Consider the following 19882-nt stretch of genomic DNA (forward strand, 5'->3'; position numbering starts at 1 on the left):
ATTGACGCCAGCAAAGAGAATAGTCAGCGCCTGAGCAGAGGAGGTCGAAGATGCAGATTTCAGGGTGGCTGAGGTGAGCTGAGGTTGAGGTGGCCTGTGGGCTGTGCTGAGCCGGAGCCAGGGTACTAAGGGGGCACTATTGGCCAATGGGTCTTGTCAGCACCTTCCAGACAAGCCGAAGGTGTTGTTGGTGCAGAGATGGGGTTTGCAAAGATAAAGAGAATGAAAACTGGTGAAATTGGAAGAAGATACCGTTGGACAATTTTTATTTATGTATTGTTGGGTCTCTGGGTGAGAGCTGGCAAGTGCTGGGCTTCTCGGCAGGCCGCCGTTCGTTCATTCGTCCAGGCCGCCAGGCACCAGCGCGCGCTGATCCAGAGTGAAGGGGCGGCCCCCCGTAGCCGGACCGCTCTGACGCGAGAAGCTGCGCGAAATCACGTGTCGTTGGAGCAACTTCAGCGACACCAGGCAGCCATCCCCACTCATTCCCCAACCACCTTGAGCTATCGAAACAAACGGGTCTTGTTGGCACCACTCGGCCGATAGCTGCCTGCCAATTTATAGCAATTGTTATTAGATTTGATGCTGACCCTGGCTATTTCGTCGGTTCCGGGGAGAGCGGCTCGGCGCCCAATCGATTCAGTCTTGGGACAACTAGCGATTCAGGATTCGAAGATACCCATGAAGGATAACCTCGTGTCGCTACGAGGAGACCGCCCAAACACTTGGGTAAGTCGATGTCGCCTAGACGGGGGTAGTCGCAGAGAGTCTGGGGATGTGCGCTAGGACAGGACAATGATGGTGCGCTATTGAGTGTTACTGGGGATGGGCTTAGACCATCAAGGTATGCACGATAGGAGCCATCTCCCATCATGATATCCGTATACATGCACATTATGGATATCTTACACCGACGACTCTCCGCATGGGGCAAATCATCCACCCGCGTTGGCAACCCATGTTTGCCCAATTGCTGGGCCTCAAACGACTGCACGAGACCGCGTCGGGTATTGGATCCATGCATCTTCTCCTTGGCGATTCTGGACATTTGGAGTACGAACGTAGGATGCGGTGAGGCCTACCGGACTCGCCTCACCAGGACATTCGAGCCGACTGCGGGGAATTCGGGCTAGTAGCACAAGCCACATATTTATAGCCACTCAACCGTAGGAGTTGTGAGGCTGGCGGTGTGATGGTCTCGGACACCTATATGGTCACTGGCAGGATGACATGTTGTCGGTCCGAGATTGTTCACGATGCATCACCTGTCGAATCATCCTCCACAAATTAGCACCTCATGCGCAAGCGTCTGAGTGGTACAACGCGGCGTCGGCCCGGGATGATTTACGACATCTCATCGGTCGAATCATCCCCCGCAGATTAGCACCTCGTGCGCAAGCGTATGCAGGCGGTCTCACCTTTGCCTCCGCTCCCGTGTCGTGGTGATATGATGCGGGGAAGTGGCATACAAGTATAAGAAGGCCGCGGGATCCGATCACAAGCTGATGCCCTGAGGGTCTGAAAGTAGTAGGCAATGCCCGTTTTGTGTATCGCTGAGCAGCCCCCCCAGAGCAGACACAATGAACCAGTACAAGTTTCCAAATGAACCCGTGGCGGAGACGGGCTCTATCATCCAGGGCCCAAAGTATCGCTTTACCCTCATCAATGACTTTGTCATCCGATATGAGTGGGCGGAAGACGGTGTATTCGAAGACCGGCCGTCGACCTTTGCCGTCAACCGCCGCTTTCCGACTCCCGAGCACCAAGTTCATGAGACTGGTGACATGCTAGAGATCCAGACACCGGTGTTCCATCTCGCTTATGACAAGAAGCGTTTTAGCACCAATGGCCTGACGGCCAGCTTCACCAGCAAGATTACCAAATGGGGCGCTGAGTGGCGCTACGGCAAGAACTCGCGAGCGAATCTGGGTGGGACAGCGAGGACTCTTGATGAGGTTGACGGGCGCTGTGATATGGGAACGGGAATTCTGGCGAGGGATGGCTTTACGGCGCTCGATGACAGTGGCTCTATGCTCTTCGAAGAGGACGGTTTCGTGGCTCCGCGACGTCCGGGCGACCGCATCGACGGGTACTTGTTCGGCTATGGCCACAATTTCAAAGGCGCCATGAAGGCTTTTTACGCCATCTCGGGCCACCAGCCCATGATCCCCCGGTGGGCGCTGGGCAACTGGTGGAGTCGCTACTACGCGTACAATGCCAAGGAATATCTCGACCTGATGGACCAGTTCCGTGAGCGGGATATCCCATTTTCGGTTGCCGTCATGGACATGGACTGGCACCATGTTGCAGGGGACCATGTCCCGCACGCCGGGTGGACGGGATACTCCTGGAACAAGGACTTGTTCCCCGATCCCAAGGGATTCTGCGAGGCACTGCACCGCAGAGGGCTGAAGACGACCCTCAACGACCATCCCCATTCCGGCATCCACCACCATGAAGATCTATACGAGGAACTTGCCACTGTTCTCGGCCATGACACGTCAAAAAAGGCCCCGATTCTCTTTGATCCCACATCACCAAAGTTCCTGCATGCTTATCTGAACGTTCTGCATCGGAGACTCGAGGACGAAGGATGCGACTTTTGGTGGATAGACTGGCAGCAGGGTCCCAACTCGCGCGTCCCGGGCCTTGATCCGCTGTGGCTGTTGAACCACTTCCATTTCCTGGACCATCAGCAGCAGCCCAGGAACTCCAAGCCCATCATCTTCTCCCGTTACGGAGGGCCAGGTAGCCACCGGTACCCTGTGGGATTCTCGGGAGACACCATCGTGACTTGGGAGTCTCTCCAGTTCCAGCCAGAGTTCACCGCCACGGCATCCAATATTGGGTACGGATGGTGGAGCCACGATATTGGCGGTCATATGGGAGGCTACAGCGACGACGAGCTGTCAACCAGGTGGGTTCAGTTCGGTGTCTTCTCACCCCTCATGCGCCTTCACTCGACTCAGAGTCGCTGGAGGTCCAAGGAACCATGGCAGTACCGCAAGGAGCACGAGGAAGTGATGACGGCTCTGCTTCAGTTCAGGCACAGGCTTGTGCCGTACCTTCACAGCATGAACCAAATCGCAGCGTCCAGGGACGAGCCCATCGTACAACCGCTGTACTGGAGATTCCCCTCCCGTGACGAGGCCTACGAGAATCGGAACGAGTACTTCTTCGGCACCAGTCTCGTGGTGGCGCCCGTGGTTCATCCTCGCGACTCAAGAACTAACCATGCCTCAGTCGATGCTTGGGTACCCCCTAGCAGGCACATTGATATCTTCACCGGCCTCGTATACGATGGTGATCGCAGGCTCAAGATGTACCGTCCCATCGATAGCATCCCGGTCTTGGCCCCAGAGGGCTCCATCATCCCGCTTGATGGAGCCGCCTCCCCTAAGAATGGCTGCCCGAATCCATCATACCTGGAGGTGCTGGTGGTGGTCGGCAAAGACGGAGAATTCACGCTATACGAGGATTGCGGAGACGATGAGGTTGACCAAGAATCAGACAAGACTGCAGACTCTCGGAAAATACTGTTGGAATATAAGCAGGCTGACGGGCGCCTGGAAATTTCCAGTTCCGACAAGAGCTGGACTTTGAGGTTCTTAGGCGTATCTACTCTTCCAGCATCCTGCCAAGTCATGAGGGATGGAGTTGAGTACAAGGACGCGAAAATTGGCATCGAGCAGCAGGGCTTTCCTACTCTAGTTGTTCAGGTCCCGAACTTGTCGGGCAGCAGCGGAAGTGTCTCGTTGACCCTGGGACCGGATCCCCAGCTGGGATTGGTTGACAAGGTCCAACGCATCGAGGACTTACTGTCGGATTACCAAGTGGGCTTTGATGTCAAGGACAAAATCCTGGCTATTTCCGAGTCAGCCCACTCTTCAGCCGTCAAAGTCACCGAGCTCTTGAGCCTCGGGGTGGATGGTGTGTATTTGGGCCCGATTATCGAGATTCTGACGTCGGACAGCCGGGCAAAATAACTTTCTTGAGGGTGTTGACATGGAGGAAGTTAGAGCAGCATAGTGGGATCTGTAGAAACTTTGTGGCTTGGCCATGTGCTGGACTCAGGGGCTTGCGAGGTCTAAGTTGTTAGCTGCAAACAGTACTAGGCATATTTTCATGCCTTAAGTTTTCTTCATATACCACACGGCGCCATAATGTAGGAGGATATGTGATCGCTTGCTTGCCGGCCGGTGGCTGAACTTTAACTAATACATGTGTACGGGGCATGGTTGGTATCTTCACGATCTTGCTGGTAACCACGGCTGATCTTGAGATGAGATGGACACTTCTGTCACTATGGGTCCATTTCCACCCCCTAGCCTTCATTCCCCAATGGAACACCGTCGTCAGACGGATGGTCGATCTCTTCCGATTCTGAATTGAGAGCCCAGGACGGCAGTTGAAAGCCTGTGGCGCATTTCTCGCTTGAAAAATCGAAACCCCCCCGCATTTGAGGCCCCCTGCTCCTTTGCCTGTCGTACGGGGTACAGATAATACGGGGTAGACGTCAGCCTTCGGCAGATGGAGGAGGGAAAGGGCCATGGCAGACCCATACCAAAGATCCTCAATTGTTAAGTAGTATGCTCCGTATAGGGTTGTGAGGGAGATATTTCACGAGAAGGCGTCTTAGGGCTTAGAGTTGTGTTGAGCCAGCTACGCTGCTCGCCGTTGCACGTGTCTCCGTCGGCGAATGGCAGCCCCCCCGACAGTTCAAATCGCAGGATTCAATCTGTTGGCCAACTCCACAGCGCTCCAGCGTTCAACAAAGTCACAGTCGTCATTGGCTGATTGTAGGTGGCCATAATATTCATTGTCGTCCTAGGTATATTGGGGACCGACCTACGTAGAATTCTGGGACTCGTCTACCCTTTTGCATATCAACAAAGCATCAACCTCTTGCAATTGTGAGAGTCATCGCTAAACACCATGAAACTTACAGCTTCTATCGCTTTTTTCCATGCCCTGGCTGTCCAGGGCATCCGGATCATCCATTCCAACGACGATGGCTGGGCCGAACACTACGTACGCTCGTTCCATGCCGCTCTGACTAGCTCGGGCCACGATGTGCTTCTCTCTGCTCCGGCTGATAACCAGTCCGGAACTGGTTAGTTCATTCACTCCCAAAAGAAACGAATTCAGGCAAATTGAGGGCTGACATATATTCTCAAGGCTCTAAGGACGTGGAGCCGGAGCCTCGCTCGGAGCCGTGCATGTACGACAGCTGCCCTGGGAACAACGGGCCCATTGGATTCAACGAGACCAGTCCGGAGCTGAACTGGGTTAACTCGTTCCCAGTGACGGCCATGAAGTACGGGATCCATACCCTCGGGCCTAACCGCTGGGATGGAGAGGGCCCCGAGCTGGCCGTGTCCGGCCCCAATGTCGGAGCAAACCTTTGGGGCGTCGTCAAATTCTCCGGCACAGTCGGAGCGGCGTCCTATGCAGCCAACAAGACCGGTATCCCTTCGCTGGCCTTCTCGGGCGCGACGACCGGCCACACGGCGTGGAATGAACCCGCCCCGAAGGCCAGCCACGTCTACGCAGAGCTGGCCACCAAGGTGACCAACAAGGTCATCGACTCAGGCAGGCCATATCTTCCTGATGGCATCTTCCTCAACGTCAACTTCCCCGAGGTCGATGACAGGTGCTCGTCTGTCGATGACTTTGAGTTTGTCCTCTCCCGCATCAACAAGGGCTTCACATCCCCACCCGATGTTAAGTGGTGCGGCTCAAATAAGCTGCCCACAGAGTCAGTAGTCAGTGTAGCTGATGGATGCTATGTCTCCGTGAGCATTGGCGACGCGTTCGACAAGACGACGGCCAACGATGAGCGTCAGGACGTTGTCCTAGAGAAGCTGAAGGACATCCTGGTCTGCCTCCCAAGATGCGAAGATGAATAATGTTCGCACAACTATATGTATGAAGAAGATGTGAATAACACGGTGATGCAAGAGACTATTAAGTCAATGGCATAGATATTCTGGGACAGGCTGCACTTCAACTGATAGTCAAATCGGGTAATGGATCGGGAATGATGTCCGTGGAGAGATAGGCTGTGGATGGGTGGTGTGGATTGACCCATCGGCAGTATCTTATCGATTGGAAATTTAGCTCACGCCTAACATTCAAGGCACCACCATTGTTCCCTGCCTGTGCCATTTTGCGCGTCTGAACTACCAGCTTCTGGAAGCGAAACCCAAGCTTCAGAACCACTGGCACCCACGATGGCGCCAATCGACCGATGCTTGGCCTCCATGGCCAGGCTGTCTCTTACACAGGCCACGAGGCCAGCGGTTCCGACGATACCACGGTTCCTCGCGCCGTCCCTGGTGCAGACTCGACAGGCCTCCGTCGTGCGCATCAAGGGAAAGCAGAAGAAGAAGAAGCCCCTCCCGAAGGATTTTAAGCGCCACCGCCTCGAGAAGACCGACTTCCCTCAGTTCTCCCTGTGTGAAGCTTTGCGGTATGCTTCACCCCCTGGCGCATCGCTGCACAAGACAAGCCCCAGAATCTAGAAGAAGACTGACACAAGGTGCAAACAGAGTCCTGCGCGCCTACGAAGTTGGCCAGCCCCCCGCTGCGGTCAAGTACGAACTGCACATCCACCTCAAGACGCACCGCAACGGCCCTGTCATCAAGAACAGCATCCGACTCCCTAACCCCGTGCAGAGTGAGTGGCAGATCGCCGTCATCTGCCCCGAGGGCAGCGACATTGCCAACGCCGCCGCGGCCGCGGGTGCCAAGGCCGTCGGTGAGGAGTCTCTCTTCGAGGCCATTCGCCAGGGAAACATTGAGTTTGACCGCCTGCTCTGCCACGAGTCGAGCGAGAAGGCCCTCAACAAGGCCGGCCTAGGCAAGATCCTTGGACCCAAGGGCCTGATGCCCAGCCAGAGGATGCGGACCATCACTAAGGACGTGGTCAGGGCGATCCGTGACTCGGCGGGCTCGGCTGACTACCGTGAGAAGATGGGTGTTGTGCGTCTTGCCATTGGCCAGCTGGGCCACACGCCCGATCAGATCAAGGCCAACATCGAGGCCATGGTTGGGAAGCTCAAGGCCCAGTGCGCCGAGCTCTCGGAAGACGTTCCTAAGGAGCTGCACGAGATCATCATCAGCACGACGCATGGACCTGCGCTGAGCTTGAATGGAAAATTCAGAGACCTTGAGGATAAGGTCCAGCCAGCGGAACTCGCTGGTGTCATGTAAAGAACAGCCTCCTAGAATGGCTTATATCACTGTATCATATGTCCCAATATCAAAAGCATCAACCATGTTCAATTTCATCTCTTGGATATGGGTATCTAATTGTACACGTTTCGAGCTCATTAATCGTATTGCCGTCACCTTTTTTGCAGCACCTTGACAGCCTCGTCTTGCGCATCTATCAAGCGGTATATGGCCAGGTATTTCATCACCCTGTCCTGTCCCTTAGTGCCAGCCGACCTTGCTTCTCTCAAAGCGTTACCCAGATCGAGCAGCAGCGTATTGCGGCACCGAGTGAGGCGCTCCTCCTGCTTGATCACAAAAGCATGGTCCTGGTCCATGGTGGTTATTAGGGCGGTGATATGGCGACACTCGTTTGCGGATGCGGACAGCTTCGCTGGAGAACTGGCAACCAGGCCATCCACCTTGTCCTCTTCGTCCTCCTCACCCTCCTCATCCTCGCTGCTATCGTCGGCACCGGATGGTTGCCCGCCATTGGCTGTCGGAAGGCTGTCCAGCGCTAGCCTCTCTTCCAGCGCTGACAGTCGATCAGAAAGCTCCAGCATCTTGCGCCCCTGCTCAATACTGGACCGCACATCTCTCAGGTCGTCGTTGAGCGTGGATGCCTCCTCCCTCCGCTGCGTCACCTTGGCCTTGACATCTTCCACCCCGCGGCGAAATCCCAGCATGGCGACACGGACATCCTCGACCTTATCGTCACCTCCCCGCAATTCGTTTCCAAGGGACAAGAAAGCCGTGTAGTTGGAGTTGACTAGCTCCAGCAGCTCGGCGCTGATGGCGGCGCTCCGCTCGCGCAGGTCGGAGCGGAGGTCCTCGAGGGTCTGATGGCGGTGAGGGAGGGCGGACAGGTAGGCGGCGGGTTCGAAGTCGGGTTTGAGGAAGTCGGATCGCGGGAGGGCAGTGGGGAACGGCAGGGGCGTGTCGTCTTCACCGGCGTCCGAGGAGTCGGAGGACGTGTTTGTGGAGGAGGGGAGGTTGAAGACAGCAGAGGCGGACCGCGATGAGGGCGTTGGCGCGGCCATAATGGCGGCGTTATGGCTCCCAGACGCGCTTTAATTATGAGTCCAGGGTCTCACACGTGAAGGCTGCGGGAGGAGACGTGGTCTGGTGAAGCTGCGTGCATCGTGGCCCAATGTGGACTCTGTGGTGTCCGCGCTCGCATTACTAAATAACCCCCCTACTCGCAATACCACTTCCATGCCTCAACACTTGGGCGCTGTGTTACATCTAGAAGTCAAGTTGGTCTTTTCCGTTAATAAATCTGGCATTGCTGACGCGAAAGCAGACCCAACCCTACCAGGTTCGGTTACCTAACGCAACTGCTTCCATGCGATACCGGAGGTGTCACCGCTGGGCCAGCCAGGTTGATCGACCGAGACGGCACACTCAGGTGCCGAACGGAGTCGCATGATTGACTGTCCACCTTGGTCTGACCACAGGTGAGCTGACTTAGTGTCTCCATTCCAAGCCCTAGAGCGGGGAAAGAAACCATGGTGACGTGAGTGTCGGTTCGTCACCTCCCGTGAAATCTTTGCGGTGAACATCAGTGATGAAACTCATGGTGGAAGATTTCTCATCGCTACAGTATTCGATTGGACAGCTCAAAACGCCGTAGGTACCCTCATTCGTGCATTGATCTCATCGAGAGCCTGTGGCAGGGAAGGTCGGTTCAAGTGGATAGGATGGAGGCGCAAACAGGTCTCGGCCCTGAAGAGGGGCTGCATGAGGCTATGAGCGCATGTCTTGGGGTCTTAACCAGTTAACCTGCAGGGTCCCATTGGGCGACATGTTGAGATTTTATCAATCGGATCTTATCAATCTGATCAGACCCACCTCGTTCTTCCTCCGCCTATCAATCACTGATTTTCAGCCATGGCGTAGAGGTCATTTCGGTTGTGCTCGGAACACCCACGCGAATGAGAAAAAGACGCATCCGAATTGCAGAGTTCTTCCCAGCTTTTGAAGACCGCACAGTCTCGGATCTGGGTAGTCGACTAATAGGACGTTTTTCAATAGCGCTGAGTTTGGTCATCGTCACGTTGACACCAGGCCAGATATCTCCCGATAGTTCACCAAGGGTATTGATCGTATTCACTGGTAAACCTGCTCAAGCCACCACACAACACAGACATTAAATGAAATACACCCCTTAAACTAGCTGAGCCTATAGGCTCTTCGTGAGTATATGCGTACTTCTTGTGCTAAATGAATACATTTCATGTGGTGTTGCGCGTTCGACTCTCGGAGCACCGAGGTGAGGGTACCGCCAGATACAGACTAGCCGCTAGCGGGCCTGGATTTTCCTCCGACCACGGCGGCGCCCACCACGGACCACCGCTACGAATCCCCCACAATGGTGGCTCCCGCCCCAGCAGTTTCTTCCACCTCTTCACCTCCTCATCAGGAGCTCGGAGGCATTTATCTCGACTAGCCCACCCACCTTACCCCTCGCTTTCACCGTCATCAATCTCTTTGCAACCCTCAACCGCAAGCCCTCACATTGCCCAGTGCCCCGCACTTCGAAGCAATCCCGAAAGCATCACCGGCTGCCTCGTCATCGGAGTCCTCCACAATCGACACGCAGGCACACTAGATAACGGGCCCGCTGCCCCCCACTACAGCATCTAACCCTATTACCCATAGATGCTGTGATCATGTCAGCCATTCTCAGCCCTCATCCAACGCCGGACATGGCGACTCCTAGGGTATCCATGACATCGAGAGAATGGATCATCCCGCCTCGTCCCAAGCCAGGTCGGAAGCCCGCGACCGACACTCCGCCCACTAAGCGCAAGGCACAGAACCGCGCTGCCCAAAGGGCTTTCCGTGAGCGCCGTGCGGCTCGCGTCGGCGAGCTCGAGGAGCAGCTGCTCCAGCAGAAGGAGGAGCATGACACAACGGAGGGGGAGCTAAAGGAGAAGATCCGCGGCCTAGAGATGGAAGTACAGTCCTTCCGTTCTCGCTGCCTTCTACTAGAAGGTATGCTTGAACGTGAGCGCAAGGAGAGGGTCCGCGCAGAGAAGGAAGCTGAAGGCTTGCGACGACGGCAGCACGAAGGCTACCCTCGACATGGCGATACGGGCACTCCACCAAACACCTTACCAAGCATTGCTGGCCACCAAAGACGAAGCATGAATAGCCAGCATGGTGTGCGCCAGGATAGTCTGCCTCTGATTCTCCCATCTCTGGAGGTTGCCGATGCAGGAAGCCCTCCTTTAACTTGCGGAAACTGCTCGCCTAACGCGTGTGCCTGTGCCGAGGATGCCATGGCCACCGTTGCCAGCGCATTTGGCCAGAGCAGTGATTTGAAACGCCCTGCATCGCCATCAGCTCCCGTCCCGTATGATAAGAGACAACGTCCAAGTCTTGTTTCGGATATGACACACTCCGATCACGACCAACAGCCCCCTTCGGGTGACGACAGCATGGCCTTCAAGGACGGCTGCGGTTTCTGCAAGGACGGCACCTACTGTGTCTGCGCAGACACAGCCATGGCGACGCCGGCCATGACTCCCACGGCAGACACCCTGCCACCGATCACTCACCAAACTCAGACCCCACCTCCTTCCGAGCCGGATTCTAGCATCAGCTTCCAAATGGCCATGGAGATGACGGCCGATGGCGCTGTCAAACTGCCTCGGCGGACCCGTCCATCCCGGCGAGGTCCTTCACAGAATACTTCTCGGGGATGCGGCCCTAACGGTCCCGGATCCTGCGCCCAGTGCCAAGCTGACCCCAAGTCGGGACTCTTCTGCCGCCTCATGGCCGCTAAGCTCGAGCGCGGTGAGGGCGGCGGCTGCTGCGGAGGGAAGGGAGCCAGCGGAGGGTGCTGCAAGTCGAAGCCGAAGCCAGAGAGGATCACACTGCCCAGTCTCCCCAGCTTGGGGTTGACCTGCGCCGAGGCCTATCAGACACTCTCGAGCCATCGGAATTTTGACAGGGCATCCGATGACATTGGATCATGGTTGCCTAAGCTGCGTGCCACGCCGGTTCACGAGTCTTCGGCGCCGACCCGGATGATGCCCATGGAGGTTGAGGCGGCGAGCATTATGAGCGTCCTCAAGGACTTTGACGTGCGGTTTGGAGGTTGATTGATTAGCCTAGATTGGTGGAATTACGGTGTGCTCTCTGTCCTATTAGCCTTGTACGAACGATATGTGCCAAAAGAAACGAAACCTCTCAGTCATCATTCCGCACGCTCTCCGCTACGTGTAGTCTTATGCCGATTGCATGTTTCACCACGTTTGCTTCAGCGATAGAGTCTAGGCCTTGCCTTGCAGAGTTGACAGCATTCGTCTGATATCTGAATCTCATTGCGGCTTCACCTCTGGATAACTGTTCGTCGTCAACTCTCACCTCGCAATCGCCATCTTATGCTGTCCGACTATTTTGTTGCCCGCGCTGTCCAAAACAACGAGTACGAGTAGCTACGTACCATAGGAACATACGTGCTGTGCTCCCACTTGAACCACGTCGGCCAAAGGGGCCAGAACGATGGAGTTTATCCAAAGCAATTCTCGATACAAGTACGTACTACGGATACCATAATAGTCGGTCGCTTCTTATGTCCGACGTATCGGCTCCACAAAGGCGTACTAGTTGCAATCTATAGTTTTCTCACCCGCGTTAGAGACCATGCGAGCGAGAAGTGAACAATTCGCCTTGGGAAAAGTACGAGGACTGACGTGCATACTGCGGCCTCGCCACCTGCGGGCGGCTCAAAATGGGGGGGAAACGCCGGAAACCCTCGTTGTCTGGATGGGCTGTTGGCGCGCAAGAAGCACATGGGAAACCGGCGTGCGCTTGCTCGTCGCAGAGCGGGCAGAGCCATCGGGAACCTATCACTGAGAGTCGCCACCGAGAGATGGTCAAAAAGGCGGGCTGGCATGGGTGGTCGTCTGGTCGAGTCTGGAGCATGAGCTGGCATGCATGGCGTGTTGGACGTGGATTGGCTGGGGCGGCGGTGAGGAGGGGGAGCAGGTGCATGGTGATCCGGCACTGGGCCTTGGTGGATGGATAGAAAAGCAGTTGCGGTGGAATAGTAGTATGCAGAGTCCCTGCAATGCCAACTCATCCCACCATTGTGGCTATTATTGTTGGAAATGTAACGAGGTCGGTCTGGAAAGTCGGGCCACGAGGCGGGAGATCCAACAAGAAGGATGGTTGAAGCAAGACATCACTGTGGGCCGTAGGTATAGCGGGGCACGAACCCCAAAGAACAAACCAACATTCAAGAGCCGTTTGGCTACGATAGAATTCGTATCCGTATAGGAAGCCGTACAGGAGGCCAGGAGCCAGGGATAGGTGGCTCGAAGACAAGTAAAGGCTCATACCTACTATGTAGAAAAAGAAGCGACGCTGGCCAACCATAGCGGCCTCAACAGCAGACGCAGATGACTCGGTGCAGGCTTGGTACCGATACTTAGCTACTCATCGGGCGGGCAGTGACAGAGCACCGTAACCACTTAATAAATATCCGTATCAGAGCTACGTGGTACCAGAAGCAGAGCCGTGCCGTCGACGAGATGTCGGTATCCCCCAGGGCGCACAGGCTGGCCCAGCCTCCTCTCCTTTTGGCCATGACACGACAGCTCTTTGGTCTGCCCAGCCTCCCGTTTTGGCACCCGACAAACAAACTATTGCCGGAAACGCTGGCAGTTTGTGCGGTTCCTGGATCGTCCGTGGAGAATGCCTGTACCTATGTCCAGCATGGAGGCAACACGGAGGCACCGTGCGTCAAGCATCAGCTAGAATGGGGTCGGTAAGCGGTAAGCGGTAAGGGGGTCTGTAGTTTAGTCTGGCCAACGCATCTCGCATCTGGCATCTGGCATCTCGCAGACGTGGAGGTCTGGAGGAGAGGGAAGAGGCCTTCTCTCGGCGGTGCCAGTGGCCGCCAGCTGGCACCCGACCCTGATGCCGTTGCGCCCGATGAGGCCTAGCGCATGGCTCTCCCAGCCGCCCGTCGTCGCCCTCCGTCTTCCCGTCTGCAGTCTGCAGCAGGAGCAGGCTGCAGCTCGCTCGGACCTTCCAGCAGGTGGAGTGCTCCCAGGTTGTCGTACCCCACGCCGCCACGCCGCCTGTGAGTATCTGGGCGGGCAGGTATCAACGCTGGGCGGGAAGGACCAGCCCAGCCCAGCAGTTGTCCCCCAGTTGTCCACCACCGGCGCCAACGCCAGGCCCAGCCAGCGCGGGCATCAGCACTTGTCGAGCGCCCACTCATCCTGGACCACGTTCATGCACCTGTCCTGGGCCGCTTTCTTTGATAGCTGCTCGAGTCCCCGTTTTCTCTTTCTCGGCCCTCGTTTTTTTCTTCCTGTTGCTTCCCCCAAGCCTCGTTGCGACAGTACGAACCACCTGATCGAGGCCTGCTGCTCCAGGTCCCCTCCGGATCTGCACCTCTCTCTGCCGGAACTGGCCTCGTGCCAGAGTCCTACTCTCCTACTCTCCTACTCTTCCTACCTCCTCTCTATTTCTATCTTCATCCCATCACTCCAGCTTATATACCCTCGTTGCTCTGTCATACGTACGAGCCTCGTTCCCCGGCGACCGACGAGTTTACAAACGACTCGGACACCGTCCGTCCAGCTTGGTTGGTAGCCTCCATCGCGAACCTGCGTTTGGGGCCGCCTGACCGTGACACGACGTCGACGACTTCGATGGGTACATTATGATTTCCATGCAGCGCTCTCTCTCTTCGCCGGTTCGCGTTCATTCCTCCCCACGTACGTTGCGCCGTGATCTTCTAGGCTGGGGAGGGGTTCCTGTATCTTGCAACCACTTGATCCTGTGCATATGCTGACGGGTTGTATCTACTGCTATAGCTGTGTCACCCACCGTCCCCCATACCGAGAGATCCCCTACCCCGTCCCCGGAAAGCCATGTTGATGTGGCGCGCCCGCGACGCTACCGATCTCGCAGCCCGACCCGCGACGACAGTCAGGCGCCGACAATATCTCTGCGCCGAAGCGAGGATGCTACCAGGAGGAGCCAACACCAGCATACGTCCACCATGAACACTTCTCGGAAGCCCATCGTGGCGCAGCCCTCTACTCCAAAGTCTGGCCACTCGCGCCATGGATCGTTGGATCGGCCTGTGACACCCCCACCCACGTCGACGGATAAGGCACCCTCTGCGTTTCCCAAGCCTCTGTTGGAGGACGTCTCCTTGTACACCAACCATCACCTGGCCCGCGAAGTTGACAATACCACGTTGGAGGAGCTCGCCCACCTTGTGCGGCTGTCCAAGTACCAGGAGCGCAAGCGCGCCAACACACGTACCCGCCTCCAGAGGAGCCTAGTTTCCACCTCCTTAAGTGCTCGTCTGACTCGCTGCGGCGAGATCGCCCATCGTAATCTCGTGGACAGCTTCCGTCGGGATGAAAAGGAAAATTTTGCCGCCCTTTACAATGCCATCAATAACGTTCGGAAGAGCTGCGACGAGCTCCGGCGATATGCCTTGTTGGAACAAGACCTGGATTCTCTTTCGTCAGCTGCCCTTGGATCTTCGGAGAGCCTGGATACACCAACTAACTCGACAGCTGGCCCTGGAAACTTGAGACCTATGACACCCTTCTTCCAGGATATCTCAGCCTCTGCAAGGGAGACGTTTCTTGATTTTCTCACTCAACTCAGGACAAACCCAGACTATCTAGCAACCAGGATATGCGCCCTGACTAGTTCGGAGTTGGGCGCTTTTCTCAGTTTTCATAAAGGTTTGGAGCCCGTGGAGTCCGTTCTTCCCTTCCATGGCCGCTCGGCCGCTCGGTCGCACGCAAGCGCGTCTGCGCGGCATAGCGCCAATGTCGATATTGAACGCCTCATGTCCTTCCAGCGTCATGATCCCCTGTCCATCCTTATCCATACCTGCTTCGCCAACTCGGCCGGACCTGACAGCTCCGAGGATCAGCGGCGGACGGAAATTTGGGCGACTGCTCTCGCCCGGCTGATTTCGGAACCCAAGTCTAATGGGGAGCAGTTCCTTATCTCTGTGCTGAATATTTGGACAGCCATGCGAGACTGGTCAGGCAAATCCAACATGGAATGGTATCTGATGAAGATCCTCAAGGATGGCGCATTTCTCCTGGAACGAGCCGAGGATCAGCATGGCACGCGGTTTAACCTTTCCGACTGGAACCATTCGGACGAAGTCGCAGCGAAGGAGTTTTACGACAAGGCGGTCAACGAATTATTTGAACTGGTGGATGATGACGACGCAACGGGTATTCCGGAAGGTCTCCTGGAGCTTGGAAACGCGATCCTAAAAAAGCTGGATAACAAGTACGTTGAGAATACCTCCCGCTGGCTTGTTTGGAGATGCCTCTTTTTTGTGTTTCTCCTCGGCGTCATTATCCACCCCGAATCCTACGGCATGCTGGTCGACTATCATATTACCCCCTATGCCCGAGAAAAGATCTTGAAAAAGGTGGCAATGAAGGCTCACGAATACGTTTCGAGCATGTGGAACGGTAAGCCATCGGCAACCTGTGTTCCCGTGGAGGTTCCTCCCAAAATTAAAGGCCACGTGGAGAGCATTCTGGCCAGATTCCAAGGCTCTCGATCCAAGGTCCCGGCCGCCAAGCTTCTGCCAGCGAGATCGATCACATCCCTCAGAGAGACTGCAGAGGTGCACCCGTACCTAGTCCTAGGCCCGGCAGACCTGGTTTCCTTGGTCAGCGCCTTGTACCCTGAGAGGAGACCGTTGTCCGCGGCTTCGAACAACATCAGGTCCGGTCCAGCTTCCATCTCTGGCATGTCAACTATATCCCAGCCCATCCCAATGACAGGCTCCAGGAACAACTTTGAGACTGCATCCATCATTAGTACAAGTGTGTCTTCGGCGCTAAGCGATACGACCACTCCAGCCGAGGTTCCGCCTGACGAGCTCGCTGCCTCCACCCCCCAGCGTTACTCGCCCCCAGCATTAGACCCCGAAGCCCACCAGCACCAAGGCAAATATGAGGAAGATGGTTACAAGCTCCGACTTGCGCTCCATGAAATGACACAGGCCCTTGGTCCCGAGGCCGTCAAGGGATCCTGCCATCCCTGTGCGGAACGTTGGACCGTGCTATTCATATCATCCGACGGAAAAGGCTTGTCGGCGCAGATGACATATGACCCGGATGATGATGTTGATGACGAGGACAACTCGTCCACTACTGACACGGACGAGGACGACCCCCCTCAGGGCCCTCAATTGGATAAAGACTACCATCAGCTTCGCGATTCTATCCTCAAACTCGTGGAAGACTATGAGATTCCTAGAAACTTAGGGCCTGAAGGGGGAACGCAGCTCAGCAACCGGGCTTCGGGGCTGAAGAGGTACAAGTCCAAAACCACAATTATCACTCCCGAGAAAACCATGTTGAGCCGTAACCCGTATAGGAAGAAAGTCATCGTGGATGCCGTCGATCCGTCGCCCGAAACAACCTCCAAAGGGGGCTCACATGGATCCCGGACGAGTGCTAATGAAGAAAAGCCTGAAGCAGTCCTCATCACTATGCTGAAGTCGGCCTCATCCCAGTCCAAGGCCCAAGCAGACTTTGTCTCATCGCATATGTACTGGAAGACATTGAAGCAACTCAACGCCTTGGAATCATCGTCTCTCCGCCACAATGGATTTGCCGCCTTGGTCAACATCTTCTCCCGTGGACCCAAGGACTCGATCCGACGATCAGCTGCTGCGATTGAAGAATATGATGCGTGGCTCATATGGCTCAAGCAGAGTCAGGAGAGGCATGAGGGCCTTATTGACAGCATGATGAGGCGCGTGAGAGCTATTCGTGACAAAATGTGGTATGTTACGGATGTGCGAAATTCCAAGGAGTATGCGCACAGCCGTGATATCTGCCAAGCTCTTCGCACCATGGGAATGTCTCGACGGTGGAATTCTTTCCAGCGGTCTCGTGCCAATATTCCCCGAGGATCAAGCTCCTCCTATCTCTACCGCACTGAGTCGCAGATCATGGACCTGCTGGCCGCTTCGGAAGATCAAGGCGGACCTAACAAGCTGAGCGACGACCAGGCCGAGATGACTTCAGCTTGGCTAAAGCAGTATGGGATCGAGAACTTTTGCCAGGGAGAGGAACGAATGCATCGATTCTCCTGCGAGGTAGATCGATGCATCTCGAAGTTAGTCGGGGAGACGGTCCGCGAAGCCCCAGTTTTGTGGTCGAGCGAACTCTACAAACGGGACAAGATTGTCTACGACCAACTGAGGGCTCGCGAGCGGGAACAATCCTCATGGGTTGGAGATGATGCAGCGAGCATCGTCAGCGACAGCGAACGAAGGTTTCCTTCCTCGTCGGGTCGGGCAGGGTCACTCAACCGCGACCTACGGAACTTGTCCATGCACAACACGAGCCAGCAGTCCCTCGACGCAGCAATGAGACACGGGATGCCGAGACCTAGTGCACCCTTGTCGGATATTCTAGACGGGCATGAGTATTTTGGCGGGTCGCCCGTTCATGGGAACGATTCGGCCGGTACTTTCTGGACTCCGTTCCAGCCCATGTCCGCTAGCTCAGGCAACTCTCGGGGATACTCGCCCACCACAAGCTTGACAAACTTGTCAACGACCTTCTCTGGGCCTCCTCATCATGCCACGCTCGCATCAACCTCGAGCATCTCCATGGGACGACCCGGAACTTCGGCTTCGTCCAATGAGACCATCTATCAGCCTCGTGCCGAGGACGAGAAGACGAGATTTCTCAACGAGCTCAAGCAGTCACTCACGAGCCTCTTGCTGTCTGATCTTGGAAGCCAGGTGTTGGCTGGGGGCTCAGAAACCGACAGGTGGTTTGAGAAAATCGGTCAGCAATGTCTTGACCGAGAGGAGCGAAAGGACCCTCTGGACCGGCGCACCAGGCGACGGCTGGATAAGAAGGAGAAGGAGAAAAACAGCCGAAGCTCGACACGGCCCAGAGTGATTGAGAAGAAGAAGAGTTTCAGAGATCTGCGAGGCGCAGGAGACAGTGAATTCGAACGACGCCCAGATACACCTGATGGTAGCGAGGCTACCCACGCTACTACCGACTCGAGCGGGCGCAGTCGCCCGGCCAAGGATGACCCCTCTGGATTTCCCTTCAAGAAAGCCTACCAGCGTCTGCTCAACATGTTTTGCGTCCACCCCAACCCTCATGCAAAGCTGCATGCGCTAAACGAACTGGAGAACTTGATTATCGCGTCGCTTTCATCTAACGGATCTAAGAAGTCCAGGTGGAACCGCTCAGATGCTGGGTCGAGTGTCACGGAGGATCATGGGGGTGATCATCACCGTTCAACCTTGCTAGAGGGCACCATCGACAATGTGCGGGAGCGTCGGAGTCTAGCTTTGCAGTCTTCCGCTTCCCATGGTTTCGGGGGACAGAGTCGCCAAGGGGCTGAGACAAGATCGATAATCTCCTCCGGCCCCGGAATCTCAGACGCCATCACGAGCGAGTTGCAGACATTGTTCCGCGATGCCTCGATCCGCCCAAAGTCTCTTTTCCGAGACTTGCAGCTCATCGCGTCCTTCGTATCTCCCTCGATTCTCGATCAGTCAGAGCGGGGCAAAGCTTTCTGGAATACGGGTCTAGCAGCACTGAAGCTCAAGTACGAGGTTTGCCAAACGATGATGTTGTTAGCCGACGATATTGTTAGCGCCCACACAAATGCCCGCAACGCCTCGAACGAGACAGCCGTACCACCTGATCAGCCGCAGTCTGTGACAGGCACTCTGCTACCTGCACCAATATCCTACACACTTGAGGAGGCCGGCAGGATGTGGGCAATCACGGCGAAGGAGGGACACCCTGCTGCCCAGCGCGAGCTTGGTCTCTTTTACCTCTCGAACCCAGAGTTTGTCGAACGCACAACCCTACCATTGTCGAAGCCGCGCGAGGTGTTCAAGCAGGCAGTGATGGAGAAGTACGGTCGCAACGAGCGAAGCAGAGCCAACACAGGTGGCCCGGGCCCTAGTGTCCTAGGCGGTTCGGGGTTGGGCGGGAGAGGGAGTGGTGTTGGTGTTGGAGGCAGCGTTGGTGAGAGCGGGGGCAACGAGGGAGATATCAGGAGTGACCCTGGATTGATGTGTCTTGCCGTGCACTGGATGGAGGCGGCCGAGCGAGGCGGCGATGTGGTGGCGGCGAATTTCCTGCGGCAGAACGAGTTTATGGGTCTTGCATGAAGGTATTTACGAAGCGCGTCACAATCTGTTTATGCATTTGCGAGCGAGGATCTTCCTCTTATGATACCCTATCACGGAGTATGAAATTCTGCGGATACATATGTTTACGCATAGATGGCGGACAAGGGTATCTTCCGGTTCATCATTTGTTGGCTTTATTTTTGGGATTCGGGATACACGGGCACATTGCGCATTCTACTATGTATTGGTTTGATAGACATGGGGCCCAGGGGCACTGGGGCGCGAAGAATACCATGGAATAGCCTGCCTTTGTCTTGCAATGGCCTAGACACAAATATATGTTAGTGATGGTTTTTGGTGGTGGAAATATGGCCTCAGCTCATCGTCCTGGGCAGAAATGCGCCAACTGACTGGGCACTGTTGCGCCGTCGGTGATTGGAGCTGGTGCCTAGCACATTATCGCCATTTCACGGTATGTCTATGGACAGTACCTACCTACTAGTAGGTATTCATTTGTATAGTAGG

General features: G+C 55.7%; 6 protein-coding genes across 6 annotated transcripts; 5 read left to right on the forward strand and 1 right to left on the reverse strand.

Annotated features, from left to right (window-relative positions):
- Positions 1-1580: 1580 nt before the first annotated feature.
- Positions 1581-3986, forward strand: ACO1O0_008691 (glycosyl hydrolases family 31-domain-containing protein; the record flags this gene model as incomplete). Its single annotated transcript, XM_083198055.1, has 1 exon — positions 1581-3986. The coding sequence occupies one exon, from the start codon at positions 1581-1583 to the stop codon at positions 3984-3986; it is 2406 nt and encodes an 801-aa protein (XP_083045790.1).
- A 949-nt stretch (positions 3987-4935) lies between these two features.
- Positions 4936-5909, forward strand: ACO1O0_008692 (SurE domain-containing protein; the record flags this gene model as incomplete). The annotated part of the gene is made up of 2 exons (XM_083198056.1): positions 4936-5113; positions 5179-5909. 2 exons carry the CDS (start codon positions 4936-4938, stop codon positions 5907-5909), a joined length of 909 nt encoding a protein of 302 aa, XP_083045791.1.
- A 324-nt stretch (positions 5910-6233) lies between these two features.
- ACO1O0_008693 (mitochondrial 54S ribosomal protein uL1m) lies at positions 6234-7215 on the forward strand (the record flags this gene model as incomplete). Its single annotated transcript, XM_083198057.1, has 2 exons — positions 6234-6472; positions 6552-7215. 2 exons carry the CDS (start codon positions 6234-6236, stop codon positions 7213-7215), a joined length of 903 nt encoding a protein of 300 aa, XP_083045792.1.
- A 134-nt stretch (positions 7216-7349) lies between these two features.
- Positions 7350-8255, reverse strand: ACO1O0_008694 (oligomeric golgi complex component, COG2-domain-containing protein; the record flags this gene model as incomplete). The annotated part of the gene is made up of 1 exon (XM_083198058.1): positions 7350-8255. The coding sequence occupies one exon, from the start codon at positions 8253-8255 to the stop codon at positions 7350-7352; it is 906 nt and encodes a 301-aa protein (XP_083045793.1).
- A 1668-nt stretch (positions 8256-9923) lies between these two features.
- Positions 9924-11324, forward strand: ACO1O0_008695 (uncharacterized protein; the record flags this gene model as incomplete). Its single annotated transcript, XM_083198059.1, has 1 exon — positions 9924-11324. The coding sequence occupies one exon, from the start codon at positions 9924-9926 to the stop codon at positions 11322-11324; it is 1401 nt and encodes a 466-aa protein (XP_083045794.1).
- A 2918-nt stretch (positions 11325-14242) lies between these two features.
- ACO1O0_008696 (uncharacterized protein) lies at positions 14243-19396 on the forward strand (the record flags this gene model as incomplete). Its single annotated transcript, XM_083198060.1, has 1 exon — positions 14243-19396. The coding sequence occupies one exon, from the start codon at positions 14243-14245 to the stop codon at positions 19394-19396; it is 5154 nt and encodes a 1717-aa protein (XP_083045795.1).
- Between the last annotated feature and the right edge of the window lie 486 nt (positions 19397-19882).

The sequence above is a fragment of the Amphichorda felina genome (assembly GCF_050947745.1).
Source record: "Amphichorda felina strain 45539 chromosome Unknown scaffold_9, whole genome shotgun sequence".
Classification (NCBI taxonomy): Eukaryota; Fungi; Ascomycota; class Sordariomycetes; order Hypocreales; family Bionectriaceae; genus Amphichorda; species Amphichorda felina.